The sequence below is a fragment of the Phoxinus phoxinus genome (genome assembly GCF_949152265.1).
Source record: "Phoxinus phoxinus genome assembly, chromosome: 9".
NCBI classification, from domain to species: Eukaryota; Metazoa; Chordata; class Actinopteri; order Cypriniformes; family Leuciscidae; genus Phoxinus; species Phoxinus phoxinus.
Genome location: NC_136884.1, coordinates 21,612,074 through 21,624,002, shown reverse-complemented (window position 1 = coordinate 21,624,002; position 11,929 = coordinate 21,612,074). Strand labels below are relative to the sequence as shown.

The 11,929-nt window shown below is 37.2% G+C and overlaps 1 protein-coding gene across 1 annotated transcript; it reads right to left on the bottom strand.

Annotated features, from left to right (window-relative positions):
* Nucleotides 1–8,509: 8,509 nt before the first annotated feature.
* LOC307004500 (uncharacterized protein) lies at nucleotides 8,510–11,525 on the bottom strand (the record flags this gene model as incomplete). Its single annotated transcript, XM_079623820.1, has 6 exons — nucleotides 10,775–11,525; nucleotides 10,078–10,238; nucleotides 9,779–9,871; nucleotides 9,506–9,698; nucleotides 8,593–8,747; nucleotides 8,510–8,518 (listed from the first exon to the last, which is right to left on the bottom strand). Exons 1-6 carry the CDS (start codon nucleotides 10,980–10,982, stop codon nucleotides 8,510–8,512), a joined length of 819 nt encoding a protein of 272 aa, XP_079479946.1. The 5' UTR covers nucleotides 10,983–11,525.
* Nucleotides 11,526–11,929: the final 404 nt, after the last annotated feature.

Below are 11,929 nucleotides of genomic sequence, written 5' to 3'. Positions count from 1 at the left end.
CTGGTCCAAGAGAGGGACACCAAGAAGGTCTCGACCCTTTACCCCCATCAGCTCGCTGAGGAGGTGCTCGGTCATCAGAATGGTCTGCTGCTCTCCTCTTGTCCGCCTTCGGCAGTGCAGGGCCAATTCCTCCTTGGTGATCCGTTGGTCCACCATAGTGTCGGTGATACCAGGGACACCTTCGTGATTCAGCTGCTCCCTCTTGGCCTGCCTCAGCAGAGACACATCCCCACTGTCCCATTCAAAAATGCAGCAAGACATGCGTGCCATTAAAATGGGGTAAAAAGGATGTGCATCTTTAGTGCACCCAGCTGCCAGTCGCCGCATGAAGTGGTAGATGTCCAGCTTCACCACCAAGTCTGGCCACCCACCAAATCGCTGCTTGAGCTTGGTCTGCCCAGTGCCCTCACGACAGCGCTCGCAGTCCACATAGAGGAGCTGAGGTGGAGCCACACCCGCATCAGTGTACCTCCGGATGAGGTCAGCTGCCATTCGGTCCAGGGCTGGACCCTCCTGAGCTGTCAGAACACTAATGAGGATCTGGCCCACCTCATTGCTGACAGATGTTAACCACATAGCTGTCCCCTTTGCAAACCCTGACAGCTTCTTTGTGATCTGTAATCACGCAGAAAAGACAGTGAGTGATGCTAAATTATTTATATATGGAACATTACGTACATACTACTGTACTACTACTACTACTACTAATGGTGTATTTTCAATTCTTTTGATTGAAATTTAAAAATAGCTACCTTTTTGGTGGAGTCCGTCTTTAGGATGCAGCCATATGTGGACGTTATGCTGGCTTTAATGTGATCAATCCTGCACAAGATATCTCGCCCATAAACAGCCAGCATCCACCTGTGGGAGGGGATAGTTTCGGGCTCAGGTGGCTCCTGAAACCTCACAGGGAGCAGGCTTGGCTGGGAGATGAAGTCTGAGCAGGCACCAAGGTATCGGAAAAGACGCTTCAGCCACTCCTCGCTGTGGTTCTCCCGCAGCTGCCTCACTAAGCGAGAGGGGCTGTTGCCCAGGGCCCTCTCCCTCAGGAACCTTATGACCCGCATGTCACAGGCATACCTGAATAAAACAAAGGGAAAGAGAGACAGAAAGACAAACATTAAAACCAGCTCATCTCAATTGTGTTTTAAATGACAAACATTTGTTTCACAAACTAAGTAATCTCAGTATACTCACTTTCGAGTTAGGATCAGCCTAAATTCCAGTCTGTGGGCTAAGTCCAGCTGGTCCAAGATGGCCTTGCTGGTGGAAATGAAGGCCGTTTTGCACCCACTGCACCAGAGAGTCTCCGTGATCATCAGGTAGTACTGGTCCACATCCAGAACCTGTCTCCCACACACAGGACAGGACAGCCTGACCTTCCAGAGGTGGTATGGCATCCACAGTAGAAGCCTGTGTGTAAAGAAGCGCTCTGGAGCGGGGCCTTGGTGATAGATCAGAGCTGGCTCTGGTGGATCATACCACAGCTTCAGGTCAGTACGAAGCCGATGTTGCTTCCACAAAGCTGCTGAAATCCATTTCTGATCCTGTGGTGGTATGGTTTTCAGCAACTTTGCGGGAAGCCATCCAGACTCTGAACCTGGAGCGGTCACCCTATCCTCGGCAGGTTGAACAGAGGATCCAGCCACAGATGGAGCAGCAGAGGGAACACAGGTGGAGCTGATCACAGGGGTGAGAGGAGCAGAGGACGTCCCAGAGGAGGCAGCGGCTGACACTTCCTAATGTATTAAAAAAGGCAAACACATACAGTAGATATGATTAAAAGCCACTTATGAGGAATGTTTGTTCAAAATGTAGCATATTTATGTGATCAAACAATATTAGTGTGAAGAAAACGATTAAATTAAAGAGTTTCTCACAACTCTAGAAACAGCTCCTGGAGCACAGGAAGCAGAGGTGGCTTCAGACACAGAAGAAGGAGGAAGAGACAGGGGGGAGACAGTCTGAATATACAGCCTTGGACTGCGAGCAGGAGATGGTGTCCTAGATGCATGGCTGGACAATGGAGAAGTGCTAATAGGCTGCAAGATTAAGAGAACACAGTTTACAATATTGACTGTAATAATCTATCATTATCAGGTATTGCAGTAACAATGATTAGATGAACTCAGCATATCTTTATGGAATGAAATTAAATTTTTTTTACTATATACCTTGGTTGCATGCGTCCTTGCCACACCTAGGTTTGGCTTTAAAGCTGCACCATGGGCCCCACCATACCGTGGCTTTGTAAACTGACAAAAAGAAATAAGTAACATTATGTGAAGCATTTTAAAATGCTATAACATATGATAACAAATATCTGCAAAGACATGCATTTACCGATGCCAAAGTTAAAGTAGGCTTTAAAGGTGCCTTTCCAGATGTTGTTCCTGACTGCCCTGGTGTTACAGTTGGTGACGTGGATGGTGTGGATGACACAGGGGCCACAGGGGCCAAACTGGAAGGCTACAGTTTCACAAAAAAAGGAAATTAAATTCAAAAATACACAATACACCATCAACACATGCATCACAGTTTTATGAAACACTTCTTATACCTTTTTTGTATGGAAACCACAGTCACATGTCTGTGTCCCCCCAAACAGAGACATTTGCCCCCTGTGTTGCAGTGGACACTTCTCAATCTGTAACATATGACAGTGAATCATAACTATCTGCTCCCTCTATATATTACATAGCTTTCCTGTGTTTATATACATGCCCAAGTTTACCTTCTGATACAGGTCATGCCATTTCTTCTGGCGTGGTGCCGGTCTGTTTCCCTCCTCAGAAGGCCAGACCCCCTGTGTGGCAAATCTGCGCAGACGGGCCATCCATTCACCCTCACTCATAGCCCTGTGCTTCTTGTGCTTGGAAGCCATCTTCCAACAAAGTTTATGACTATTCAGTAGAACTAAGTATGTAATCAAGTTCATACATTTATTTCACATAGCACATATTTCATCTTAGTGTTTTTGGAGAAGGTTATAGTTTGATATTTTGGGAGGAAGGGATATGGTATGGGGTTATTATTGTTGCAATATTCCAAATAAATAGATTAATATTCACAAATAAATGTAAAGAGATTCACAAAAATGTATCGAATGCACAAATGAATAGATTAAGATCCACAAATAAATGTAAAGAGTTTCACAAAAAATTATAAAATTCACAAATAAATAAAATGAGATTTGCAAATAAATAAAACATTTACAAATGTTTTCTTATTTTCAAACACAACTCTGCCTGGCATTTATTTGTGAATCGGTTCCTGTGCATTTGTAAATCGCTGCACACATTTGTGAATCGGTTCCTGTGCATTTGTAAATCGCTGCACACATTTGTGAATCGGTTCCTGTGCATTTGTGAATCCCCTCACGCATTTGTGGATTTTGAAACACTTCTAGCGCAGACGTGCAGAGAAATCCACAAATAGGTGGACTCCACCCACCGCCTACTCAAGCCAATCAGATAACGGCCACATCGAGCTGGCCAATCGTAGCACGTTATCGCTTCAACCAATCACGTTAGGCTTTACGCTCGGGGCGGGAAGTGGGAACTGACTGATTCTTGCATCAATGAAAGGAGCACTGGAGCGCAGTAGTAGCGCTGAACTGTGTGTGTGGCAAAAACACTCTGTTTTCAAAAGATTGTTGGAGTTTAAGGCCTCTTTATATTTCCATCAGGATACACTCAGGGAATTATGATAATCAGAGATCCCGAGCATCATGAACAGTCTCTACACCGGCAAGAGGCGCGTCACAGCGCGTCAAAAGCAAATAGGCACTGTCTGTTCACTGCTGCCGCTGCAGTTTAAATCATGTAAAACTAGCATGTTTGAAATGTTAACACACATTCCCTATGTGACGTCTGCTTAGCTTTATATGCATAATCGTGCTCTTAACGGCTCTGATCGTAGCCTGCTTATTGACTAGTGCTGGTTAAATCATATCGTGATAGTGTACTGGACGCGGCCCTTACAAAAAATTACTGCAGTTTTTTTAGAAGTAATACTACAGTTTTTGTTACATGTAGAAAAATGCAGTTTTTTGGACACGAAAAAACTGCAATATTGCAGTATTACTGTAAGAAAAAGATGTCTGAAGTTTTACTGGAGTACAAATGCAGTATTACTGCTCCAATACATCTAAAGTATTAATAAAATAATACTGCGATACAGATGCAGTACAGCTGAAGTATTACTAAAATACAACTGCAATAAAACTGCAGTATTACTGCAATAAAACTGAAGTATTACTGAAATACAACTGCAGTATTACTGCAATAAAACTGAAGTATTACTGAAATACAACTGCAGTATTACTGCTCCAATACATCTAAAGTACCGGTACTAGTAAAATAATACTGCGATACAGATGCAGTACAGCTGAAGTATTACTAAAATACAACTGCAGTAGTACTAAAATACAGAATACAAAATACAGAATACAAAAGTACAAGTACTAATAAAATGCTGTACAGATACAACCGGATTATCCAGAAAATTATGTTTTATTTTCACACATATGAATTTATGTACAAAACAACAGTGAAACTGCAATGTAACAATACATGTGTTTTTTATTTTAATTTAAACTTTAAATAACTGGCTGAGAGTTAGGAAATAAATGAATAAATGAATAATTTGCAAATAAACACTTTATAGTCTATTTCCATTACTCAGGAAGGTTTCGTTTTTTTAATAGCTTGTCCTCATTGTTGAGCTTGGTTCTTATGACTGCCTTTACATCAGATGAAGACACACTGAATTTCTTTTGGATATAGTCTGAAAAAGAAAAGAAAAAAAGATTCAGAAAAACTCTCAAGTTTCAGTTACAGTCTACAACACAGGCATATAGTATGCTTACAGGACAATTCCGGCGAAAAATGAACCTAGGGGTAATTAACACGTGGTTACAGAGTCGATCGTTCTCTGGGATGTGTTTTCATGATAATCGAATATAAAGAGTTTTATCTCTAAAAACTGAATAGCAGGCTCGACTGAAAACAGTCTCGATCAGTCGAGCCACGAACGCCGCGCTAAATGAGCTGGTCGATAGGTTTAAGTCACAGTTCAGCTCTATTATCACGGCGTTCGTGGCTCGACTGGTCGAGACTGTTTTCCAAGATGGCTCCTGCCTGTATATGCGTAAAGTACAGTCTTTATAAAGTATCTTCTTATTAAACGGTCTGTACACTTACAAAGTTCTCAATGCTTCGGTTTGCATGTAGGGACCCTCATTATGTTACCGTGTTAGTGTGAGGCTATTTTGAGCCTTGTTAGTGGTATTAACTAGCGATTTCTTTTTATGGTCCCACTTTATATTAAGTGGCTTTGAGTACTATACTTACATTGAAATTAATAGTTTGATACAATGGACTTATTGTGTACATACATGTTTATACCACCACACCTGTCCCTAACCTTACCCGTATCACACCGCAATAGCAGCAAAAGTGTTTTGCAATACAACATGAACACAATAAGTACATTGTACTTACATCGAAAAATAAGTAGGCTACATAGTACTTAAAACCCCTTAATATAAAGTGGGACCCTTTTTACTTATATTCTATGCCCCATATACTAGCGTTATAAGCTAATCAGTTTTTAGAGATAAAACTCTTTACATTCGATTATCATGAACGATCAACTCGGTAACCATGGGTTATTAACCCCTAGGTTCATTTTGCGCCGGAATTGTCCTTTAAACTGAATCTTACATTGTGGTGTCACCAAATGTTTGTAAGTAAGTATTCATACTGTTCCCAATCAATTTGTAATGGCATATTGGTCAGCATTAATGGCTATGAACATTTCAAGTAAAATAAGTTAAGGTAACACATTACTTCTTAAAGCATTTATGTATAATACATAATTAAGGTGTTCATAATGCACATTATATTGCATTGTATCTTTTCATAAATAATTGTTACTAAAGTTAAAATGCATTATATTTGCAGATTGGTTGTTACATCTGAAATTGGTTGTTTGTCATGTGTTTTAATGCATTACACATTATGAAGACATAGCATAACACTTTTTTACGAAGCCTGTATTATAATGCATTACAAGGGTATTTTTATTGTATTATAATGCATGCATAATGCCTTATAAACAAACTTATAATGTGTTATATCGTCTCATTGATAATCGTAACAATAGTAATAATACTTATTTGTTTAAGTATTAAGATTATGACGATTTTTAATTTTATTCACTTATGTAATAATGGATTATATATCTCATAATTTCATATATTTTGCTTTCCCAAGAGTCATACTGTATCTTGACATTGTTAACTTAAGATACAATATTGCATTTTTAAATGTAAAAGAGTTTCCAGTGAGTTTAAAGGGATAGTTCACCCCAAAATAAAAAATGTCATAATTCATTCACCCTCATGTTGTTGTGACTAAACCTGTATTGGTTAACAATTGTGTTTTTTTCTTTTTCTTTTTCCAAACTTATACAGGTTTGGAACGACGTGAGAGTAAATAAATTATAATATAATTTTTCTTTTTGGGTGAACTATCCATTTAACGCACTGGAAACTCTTTTACATTTAAAACAATACAATATTGTTGTGTTGATTGCACATATGCAACATGTTTTATTTTCTATGTATTGCAATAAAAATGTAAAAAAGCAAATGTCTTATAACCACATGATATCTTATGGCTGTTTAAAAGAAAACTTCACTTTTGTTAAAGCAGACAAAGACCACTTATAAATATCATGAGCACATTGTTAAATGCTTTAGATGTTTAAAAACACTTTGTTATTGTCCCTTTACTTTAAGCAGTAAAAGAGACTCATAAGATGTACAATTATACTGTGCAGATCTTCAATGTCAACAATGTCAAGATATGAGTCTTGGGTAAGCAAAATATATGAAACTATGGGATATATAATCCATTATTTTATTATTTTTATTTTTTAATAAAATTGTTCATTGTGTGTTATAAACCGTCTTACTCTTAATAGTTATTACCACAAATAAGTAAGTATTATTACTATTGTTACGATTACAAATGAGAAGATATAACACTTATATTATAAGGTTGTTTATATGTTTACATAATGCATTATAAAGGCTTTATAACACCAGGTGTTATGCACTCTTAAACGTTATGACCACAAATAGGTCAGCATTATAATGTATTGTTACTGTTGTTATGATTTTTTATAAGATGATACAACATGTTATAAGCTTGTTTAAAATGCATTATGCATGTATTATAATGCATTAAGAATATCCTTATAATGCTGCATTACCGGTACAGGCTTCATAGGAATTGTTACCCAAATCTATTGCATTAATACAATGAAAAACACATGGGGAAGTGGTCTCATTAAGCTCACATATAGAGCAAATCTCACTTGTAAAAATCATGGAAAATCATGATTTCTGTTGTTGAAACTTTACTTTTTATTAGGCAAGGTAAATATGCTGTTCTTAATTTATCTGGGATAATATCCAGCAGTCACTGGAGAAGTACTAAAACTTAAATCATATGCTAACTGATATGATTTATCTTTTGGATATTTAAAATATAATTTGTTTAACATCTGAAAATAGTTCAGAATTAAAGTGAAAATCTGAATTAAAGTGTTTATTTTTTCATGTATTTTTTGAAATGTTAAGAATTTAAATGTAAAAGGCATAGGGGGCTTAAGAACATGCGAGTATAAAAGGTGTTTTAATTCCACTCCAGAGTTTTTAAATTTGCAATTAAATAAGTATTTTAATTATCATTTGATGACAAAAGATCACATGCTATTTAAATGGGAGATACATCTTTATTTAATACTCACCTAATTCTGAAAACTATTATTATAACAATTTGAAAATACTTGCAAATTAGACCGGTTGACCTTAATTGAGTCACTTTTCCTAATCACACAAACTATAAACAACTAATTATATACATGGACTGAAATAAACTAAATTGTTTGACAAATAAAAAAGAATAAAGCAACTGATAAAAATCCCAAATTCTCTTTCACAGCAGAGCTAGTCTGTAGAAATACATGAGGAGTTACCTATTAAGACGGACACTGTGTGAGCTGGAAGTGCCTCCTTGCTGGTCTCTGCATTGGGTGCCTTTCTTCCATTTAGAGAGTGAGTGGCAAGAGTTTCTCGCCCAAAGGTTACAAGGAAAAGCTCGCTGGTAAATTTTTTAAAATCTTGGGTGTTGATCCTATCAAACTGGCTTCTCTTGATCCGCACCCCCTCTCCCAAATTGATGAAATCGATTACCTAGTGGGGAACAGCAGAGAACAGATTGTTTTCTGTTCTTTTCAGAAAAAGTAAAAAAGAAAAAGAAAAAAAAAGTTGACCAGCACAGTGACAGACTACAATCTAAAACAAAATGGCTCAGAAATGCCTTTTAGAATAAAATATAAAGCTACAGAGCAAAATCCAAATACTTTTGGTTTGCCCGGTACAGAATTAAAAACAACATCAGCAACCACAAGTTGTGTTATGTAAAAGAGGTAGATTTTAACACACCTTCAAGCCAGAGTTGAAAATTCTGACAGAAAATGGAATACAATACAATAACTGTATAATTGGGACCTACTTACCTGCTCACTTCCTTGAGCAGAGCATGGTTCTTGAATTTGAGAACCGATGTTCTGCGAAGATGAGGTCTGCAGAGTGTCAGGCTTCTGCTTTGAAATGCACATCATCTTTATTTCTCCTACTGTGCCTTTTAGCTCCTGCACAACAGCATGCATTTCTGGAAAAAAGCAGAGCGACACAATCATGTTTACAATCCACAAAACCTTTACAGTGCCCTCCACATCTATTGGCACCATTTATCCTCTTGGAATTCAAAATTCTAATCTAAAAGCAAAATAAAATTATTGGGAAAAATATGAATATGAATTGATAAATACAGTATACAGTATTATCCTTTACCAGGATAAATGGGGAGTTGGAAAATTAGCCTTATTTACAAAAAAAAGTGGAGTGTTCCTTTTCATCAGGCACAGCATTTTTCTAATGAAGCTGTCACTTTAATTGACCGTTCGCAAAGACCCGCCCCCCTTAGTTACTGTCGCTATGCCCGACAAGCTACGCTGCTCTCATGCCACTCCATGTTCTCACGCAAGGAAAAATACATCGCGGAGCAGAGAGGAGACTGACCACGCGCTGACAGACCAGGTTACTTTTCGGTTACTTTTGATATTAAACAATTACATATATTAGAAATGTAATATTTCTGCGTGTGAGAGTGCTGCAAGATCTCTGCGAGTGACTGCCTGTGTGTGTGTCTGTATGTATGTGTGTCCTACAATAAAAGCAGCACATTAATTTAGAACAGTGATTCAACTGACTTGTAACCTGTGCATTCATTGTTTAATGCACACCTTCCAGCCAATCAGAAACGAGTATTCAAAAAGAACATGGTATTATATATACTGAAAAAGATAGTTCACAAGTTGAGAACTGAAAATTTAGAACAATTGCTGTGCTATAGCTAGATGTCATTACCTTTCCACTCCCTCAGCTCTCTCTCTGCTTTTATCCTGAAGCGCCGCTCATATTTTAAATCTTCTTTAAGCTCTTTAATTTCATTGTTTAACTCTTTGATATCTTCAGCCATGTCTGGCCTCTTACATGGCTGAGGAGACAAAGGACTTGGTACACTTGCATTCTTCAGCACTCCCACATCAGGTCTTGGTTCCTGAAGTACAATATCCGTTATTATGTATTCTAGCTGTAAAGTTATAATTTATAAAAGATAAAATAAAGCTTTCTGCTCACCTTTATTTGAGTGCAGCTTTGTTTCACCGCAGCCATAATCTTCTGTTGAATGATGTTTTTGGTCTTTTTCTTTTTTGTTACCGGTGCATTTTCCTGAAAATAGAAATCACACAATAAAAAAGTATCCCAGAAAATGTAACAATTAAACATAAATGCTTGTCTACAGTGCATTTAGTACATGTATGAAATATACACGACTTTAGGCCTACATGTAACTGCATTTCTTGATCTAATTTAAATACTATCTAAAATCAGGTTGACATTTGAGGTAGAATGTGATTGAGATTTTATCCATTTACCAGGTCCAGAAATGAAGTCTTGCCAACATCTGTAGAGGACCTTTTTACTTTCTCTCTTCTACCCTTTCCTAACGCTTCCTCGGTTGCAAAGAGGGGTATACTGTCAAAGTCACAGCCATTTTCAATCTTTTTTCTCAAGTCAATTAGGGGCTGACGCTCTCCTAAAAACAAACAAACAAAGACACATTCAGTGCAGTTTTGTTTATTCCATTGTTATAAATGTTTTTTGTTCTTTTTTTACATAAGTTTTTACTTATATTTTAATTGTTGAGCTTCAATGATAGCATAATACATTTGTCTATTCACAAAGGATTGTAACGTTAACTGGTTGGAGTGAGATTTAAATGATAGCCTACGATTAATTTACAACGCAATAAAATTAATCCCATAAATGGTCAGTTTACTTCTGGTAATTGTATTACTAAAACATGACAGTGAATGTATCACCTCCAAAAAACAATATTGTTTTGTTTTTCTATCAGACTTGAGTTCTGTGTTGATCAGTCCTCGCGAGGCTGTGCTGCTCGTGCCTTAATTGCGCACCTGCGCGTGCGCTACAAATCAGTAACGTACGTAGGCAGCGTTTTCCCCTATTTTCTCAACTGTGTTTGAATAAAATATAAATAAAAGTATTTGTACAGCTCTCTAAATCAAATAACCAAAGGTATGAGGACATTAGACGTTATAGCCTACTCACCACTAAACTGGATGACTCGACAAGGCCAACGCTGCAGCTCGCCTGACGAAGTTTTCTTCCAGTAAACATATGCTTCCTCTTCTTTGTTCCACTTGTGAATAGCCTCGGGGTGTAGTTTTGACATATTTTTGTGTTTTATTTGTGAAAGTTCACATATATGAACGGTGTTGTCTGTGAAAAAATCTACCAAAACGTATTTTATGTCCATCCTGAACTAACGAAGACGCTGACTGACAGTTCGCTCATCAAGGATCAGCTGCTCTCGAGACTCGTTGTTAGGGCAACGATCGCGCGAAGAAGATCTGGTCACGCGCGTCCTAATTATCTACGAGGGTGAAATGTCCAACAGTCGAAAAAAATACAAATCTTTTTTAGAAGATGACTATATTCCAAAAAAAAAAAAATCCCAGAAGAAACAAGTACAAAATATTTCTGGAAGATGATGAAGAAGAACCCCACAGGAGCACAAGTGTACGGAGAAATAGCAGGGAAGGTGATGATGTTGCAAGCCTGTCACCTCAGGTAAAATAAATCAAGTTCAATTAAATAAATACATCTCAGCCAATATAACATTCAGTTCCGTTAATATTATTTAACAGTATGTTTATTTATTATTCATTATAATAATACACATTTTGCAATACATGGATAGCCTACATTACACAACTGGCTTAAAGGTAATTTGTTTTTTACTTTAGACACACACAGAGAACCGAGTTGATGCTGTCTCTGATGCTGACTCTGAAGAAGACACACAACTGCTCTGCAGAGAAGAGGCAGCTAGGCAACTCACTGAGGTATTACAAAATATTTAGTTTGCTCTTGATTTTACATATATTCCTTTATTATTTTAATCATATTTATTTCATTTTGATTGTATGCTAACCATACAGTCAATCAATTGGTAGCACCTTACAATAAGGTTTTATTAGTTAACATGAACTAAGAATGAGCAATATACTTCTACAGCATGTATTAATAAAGTTAACATTTACTAATACATTATTAAAATCAAATGTTGTATTTATTACCATTAGTTAATACACTGAACAAACAATTAACCACTATATTTGTATTAATAAACAATTGTATTGCTCATGGTTAGTTAACAAATGAGATCTTACTGTAAAGTGTTACCAATCCTTACAGTTTACC